The sequence below is a fragment of the Nelumbo nucifera genome, chromosome 6, assembly GCF_055504915.1.
Source record: "Nelumbo nucifera cultivar China Antique chromosome 6, China Antique-T2T, whole genome shotgun sequence".
In the NCBI taxonomy this organism is placed as follows: domain Eukaryota; kingdom Viridiplantae; phylum Streptophyta; class Magnoliopsida; order Proteales; family Nelumbonaceae; genus Nelumbo; species Nelumbo nucifera.
The window spans coordinates 22750952-22756951 of record NC_142654.1 but is presented as its reverse complement, the minus strand read 5'-3'; the positions used below and the strand labels follow the sequence as shown (position 1 = coordinate 22756951).

At 37.4% G+C, this 6000-nt stretch overlaps 1 protein-coding gene across 3 annotated transcripts in view; it reads right to left on the bottom strand.

The window, feature by feature from the left end:
* Positions 1-278: 278 nt before the first annotated feature.
* Positions 279-6000, bottom strand: part of LOC104608338 (phospholipase D beta 1-like) — a 43525-nt gene continuing 37803 nt past the window's right edge. For 2 of the 3 annotated variants that reach the window (XM_010274289.3, XM_019199599.2), the window contains exons 8-11: positions 4468-4616; positions 1725-1901; positions 1247-1444; positions 279-874 (exon numbers count right to left, since the gene is read on the bottom strand). In XM_010274289.3, coding sequence (XP_010272591.2) covers positions 551-874; positions 1247-1444; positions 1725-1901; positions 4468-4616 — 848 coding nt within the window. In that variant the 3' untranslated portion in view covers positions 279-550. Of the gene's footprint in view, positions 934-1246; positions 1445-1724; positions 1902-4467; positions 4617-6000 lie in introns of all 3 variants that reach the window. The other variant, XM_088890102.1, reaches the window with a different exon arrangement.

The window sequence follows — 6000 nt, the reverse complement described above, 5'->3', positions numbered from 1 at the left end:
ATCTAACAGCTTAAGCTTTTAAGTTGAATGGTTCCTTAGGTGAAAGCCTATTGGACTTGGAGTTGTGAGTGGGTATGAAGGGTTGTTTTACTGTTTTTCTTTTATATTTCTTCTCTTAGGTGACCAATGGTCACCTTTCTTGTACTCTTCTTTTTGGCATTAATAAATTTTATCTTAAAAAAACTGGTTTCTACATGCTCTAAGGTTCTAGCTGAGGCAATAGCATAGGAACAGTAGTACTTTGGGATCAGTATATATCTAGTTCAAGAAAATGGAATAAATCTCAGATTGTGAGGCTTGCATAACTGAAAATCTTAGGACCTTTTAGAAATGTATTTGATGCATATATATACAGCACCTGACAAACCGAGTTGGGGCTGCACCCTTATCAACTGAAATGCCCAAGTGACATTGTTGTATGAATAACTGGCTGGAAAGCCTTTTACAAACACAAACTAAGCAAAACGTATGAACCTAACTTGTGTAGCTGCTTCTGAACTTTCTCTGAATCAATGTCAATTGTACTGGTCAATGTCTCCATGCCTGAGGGTCAGATAGTAAGATTCTCTTGTTTAGGTAATATCACAGAAAGATTTTCTTGAATGGCAAAAGGAGTTCCCACTATGTTCCCTCCCACATCGGGAAAAGTTTCACATCCAGGAAGAGGGTTCACTTTGCCCTTGGGGTCCACTTCAACCGGGTACTTTAGGAGGTGACTCTTCATCTCTGTAACATCATCAGATGCAAATTGACTCCAATTCAGCTCACCCAGAGATCTAACCCGCCTAACACATTCGAGGCTCTCTGGTTGTTTAAAGCATTCCTCAATAGTTCCAATATGTTCTGCCCACAGGGACATCCTGTATCCATGGATCTAACAAATGCATATACCAGGCGGACCCAGTCAAGTAATATCTCTCTTAGGTAAAACATCTATAAGGAAATCAAGAAATTAAACAATGCTAAATATAGTAAATTGAGAAATTAAATAAGTATGGCTGAAATGAGGATGCTAGGATGAATGAATAACAAGATTAGGAAAGAGAATTATAAATAATTAAGCCCATAAAAATGACTTAGCTGTAGCCCCAATAGAGGACAAACCCCAAATATCTGAGGTTAAGGCTTTGTTAAGTTGAGTTTATTTGAGTACAATGAATTGAGGATTTAAATCCTGAGGCATCTCCAATATGGGAACGAGATGCAGGGTGCAGTTTGTTATATAATAATGAAAAGGTTATTTTACCTGACCATTTGGACTGGACATATTTCTAGCCCATGTATGTGAGGGTTGGTAGGCGCCAATTGCAATCTCGGTGTCTCTAGTGCCTTCCATGGAGCGCTGGTTGATGTTTGCAGACCCCAATATCACATACTCGTCATCTACTATCATGCCTTTGGAATGAACATAGATCATGAAGCGTCGACTCTTCTGGGTGCGTGCCTAATTAACAAATATGCACCTAACTTAAGTTAAAAAGAATTGAAGAAAATCATGTGCTTTGAGTCATACTGTGACCACTCACGGAATTCATTTTGAAAGTTATACAACCAAAACAGCTAGTGCAACATCAGCAAACTGGACTCAACATTGAACCACTTCAAGGTTGCAAAAGGTCATAAGTTCATGCATTTTAACCCAGTTTAAACATCAAACAAGCAAAAATGAGTAGAGACTAAGTGATTTTTGATAAGGGAAAAGAAAGGGATAGAAGAGAATTTACTTGAGGATTGTTAGCAACAGTAGTATTTCCACCACATGAAGTGTCATTTACATCTTGAGCCTCACGATTGCCAAGGCAGAAAAAATTCAAGTAGTCTTGTGGGACATGTGTCTTCTCAAGTCCAGTCTCTTCTAAAGCTGTGTAGATTGTCTCATACATCATTTGCATTGTTTTATTCTGCACCAATAAACTCCAGTTAGACAAATCTACTACTAAGACTACATATGGAATCTAAATGTATCTTTTTACAGACCAATTTTGACCAAATGACAATTTTATTAATAACAAAGAGAACTAAAAATGGGGATTCTAAACAGTTCCATAAGATCCATCTGGGAAATCAAACGTCAATTAGATGCCAGTTATTTGTACATCATTTTCATGTTTCCTTTAAATTATCTGCAGAGACAAATATTTTGGCCATTTTCTACTTTTTATCTGTACCCTTGGGGGGGGGGGGGGGGGGGGGGTGGAGGGTCATGCTAATGTGCACATCAGACATTTGTTTGTGTTTTATTATATATGTCCCTTAAATAGGGTTGGCTGATGCTTCTAGAAAGCTATATGCATCTGTTAAAGCAATGCTAGGGTCACGACCCACAGAGTTACTATTATGGACCTTTAATCAATAGGGAAAAAATAGAAAAAGGAATGTTTTCCCAAATACAAGAGGATTATAGGGGTTCTTACTTTTGTTTCCTGTTATTTAAAGGTTCCACGATGGTCATTCGATGACACTAGCAATGGACTAGTTAAAACTTGCAATTTGATGTATTACTGAATAAAACTCGGGAATCATGCATATACAAATGAGTGTGGACCCTGGCACAACGGTTGGGTTGCTCCATTGCAACCTGGGTGACCAGGGTTCAAATCGTGGAAACAGCTGTATGTGCAAGGGTAAGGCTGCGTATATCTGTCCCTCTCCAGACCCCACATTGGTAGGAGCCTTGTTTATTGGGCTGCTATACTTGAACTGGTAATCACTAATCACCTTCCAACAATTAGATGTCAGCTTTCATATTACTTTCCATCTAAGATTTAAAACTACTCATAACAGAATCATCAACTCTAATAGACCCATTAAATCATAAAAAAAATCCATCTGATGCATACAATCCTCTAATTATCACATTAACCCACAACCTTTTAAAACCATATTTTTTCTAGATTTGTATTGTATTTAAGGGTTTCTCAAATTTTCCATTTCATACAGTCAGTTTTTCATCCTAATTTCCTGTTTAACTAAATAATAATCAAAACAACCCCTATAAATCTTAGGGTCCGTTTGGTTCGCAGTTGGAATCGGAATCGGAATCGAAATCCTCTGGAATCGGAATTGGAATGGCCATTCTCATAGTTTGTTTGGTTCACACAGGAATGGGAATGAAAATTAAAATCAGCAGGAATGGGATTTCATTCCCAAGGGAGGGGCAGGGAATGGTCATTCCCTCAAATGGGGAAATGCCATTCCAGCAGGAATGGGAATGGGATTCCGGTTCCATCCAACCAAACAGTTGGGATTGGAATAGCCCATTCCGATTCTGATTCCAGACCCCTATTCCCGCAAACCAAACGGAGCCTTAGTCTTTAACTCAAAAAACATCCCAAATGCTATGGGGGTGTTTGACAATGTGTCTGATTTCATTTTTCAAGACAATAATGACTGCCATAGTGACAAATTCAATATGTTTTTGATAACGTGGGACTTGTTTTTTGTTTTGAAAAATAAATTGTACACATCGGAGAACATCCCCATGTAAAACCTGATGTAGCTTAGCCATATTTCCAGACCCTAGTTTGAATCAAATCCCTAGCTTCATTTTCCCTAGCCTATCCTATACTGACTAAGTTCCATGGAGAACTTCAAGATAAAACTTCTTATCAGAATATATATATATATATATATATATATGTATATGTATATGTATATATATTATATATTATATATTCTAAAATGTAAAACATATTGGGTAGGAAAAGGGCCCGGTGATACTGGAAGCTTTCTTTGAAAAGGTCTTATTTGTTGATTTAAAACTTGCCATATGCTACCAGACTGCCATCTCCAAGAGCCACCCCGTGCAGTATTAATTATCCTCCTAATTCTACATCTTCTATTAAGGCCCTGTATTCACATGGTTATAAGTTGATCAGAGGACTTTTATGATATTTAATCATACAACTTCATGACTGTTCTCAGAAAATGCTGTTAGCAGAGTAATTAATGATCCAAGTGTGTTAGAGAATAAAAACATATTCAGGAACCTCACCTAACATCTTAAGCTTTTAGGTTGAATGGTTCCTTAAGATGGTATCAGAGCCTGTTTGACCAAATGGTCTAGTATTCGATCCTCATCACCCCATTATAATTATTTAATCTCAGTACAAGGTATAGGTGGGCCTAAGCTTGTCCACGATTCTAAGCCCAAAAGGTTTTTGCACGAGGGGGCATTTAGAGAATAAAAGCATATTCAGGAACCTCACCTAACAGCTTAAGCTTTTAGGTTGAATGGTTCCTTAAGACAAGGGATCCTTCACACACATCATCAGAATACTAGGTTGCATCTGTTGGAAGGGCTTAGTCCTAGGAATTAGACTCCTACATAAAATATAGTAAATATAACAATACAATTAACAATAATGCTCAGAGTTTATATATGCATGTACTTCATATCTCTGGTGGATTTTTATACTGATGTCTAACATGTAGTAGTAAAGAAGAAACATTTTTAGTGGAACCTACCTGCCAAAGTAAAATTCTTTGCATGGCAATACTTGTTGGAACACCCTCAGGCCACATTGGGATAACTATATAGGCAGCAAACCTCTCATTTGCCTTGATCTTGTTAGCAATTTTTAAAGCAATTTCCATTGGTATTAAATTGTTAGCACCTGCATATAAAAGGTATAGTTCTAATTCAAGTAAATAAGGCTCAACAATCAAATTATTAGTATTTAGTTATAAATAACAAATTCTTGTCATATTCAAGAGCACTGCACAAGAAGATAATAGTGAGAGAAATCAATACTCACAAAACGTGTCATTGAATGCAACAAAGGTCATGCTAAAAGTCTAAAACAATAATACTTCTTAGAATAATTCTCAGAAACAAAGTTTGTATATCAACATCAAATATAAAAATTAGTCTCTTCACCAGCAAAGGACTTGGGTGGTAGTAATAAGAAATGATTAAGTGCCCATAAATTAACAATGGATATATCACTGAACATAATGAAATGGCGAAACAGGATTCGTGTAGCTGACCTAATATAATTGGAACAAGGTTTAGATGATGATGATAACCAACAAAATCAAACTTTCAACCTAAAGTCCATATCATGAAAATGAAATACAGAAGCCCTAACATGGTTCTCTTCTACAGGAATGCTATTAGAGCTGTTATTGAGCTGTTAGTGGGCCTGTTTATGTGTTTATTTGTGTTAAGGGTTCAAAGTTTCAATACGCCTCTGCGTATTGGTACTTTGAACCACGCGGAAATATGATTTTGTTTTTATTTTTTTTCAAAATTTGGTTTTTGGGGAGTTTAATACCTATATTTTTCATTAGAAAATAGTGGGGTCCCGAAACACCTGTAAACAGGTGTATCGGGACCCAAAAGATACGATACGATATGCCCGATATGGGGCGTATCGGGTGGATCTTTCTTCCTCTTTTTCTCTCTCAGCTTTCTCTGGAAAGGTTTGTAACACTTCAGATCTGAGAAGGTTTGACAGAAGATTGGTGCTCGAGTGGATCTTTCTTCCTCTTTTTCTCTCTCAGCTTTCTCTGGAGAGGTTTGTAACACTTCAGATCTGAGAAGGAACTGATCGGGTAAGGGTCATTGTTTGGGTGTCTCCCTTGTATCCTGTGATGGAGGTTTCAGTGTGAGGAGAGGTGTCTCTCTGTGTTCTCCATGATTGTGTGGTCTGAGGTCCAATTGGCTGAGTGGTAAGCCTAGTTTCTTGGATCTCTCATATCAGGTCTGCGTTTTCTTCAGATGTACTGTGTGTGTGTGTGTTTTGTGCCGGATGTTCTTTTCTTTACTTGGAACTTCAAGGCTGTAGAAGTGTTTAACCTTTTTGGCTGAAAGTTTTTTTTCCTCTTGTTTCTGACTTGTTGGTGTTTAAAAGTGTTCTATTGTGCTACCTACTTCTTGTGAAAGGAGTTTGGAGCATTTTTTGCTGATTACAATGGACTATAAACTGGAAAACAGACCTGATTTCTTTGGTTGTTAGTGCTGTTCCTTTCTTCCTGGTACAAGTTGCTTGTGGGTTA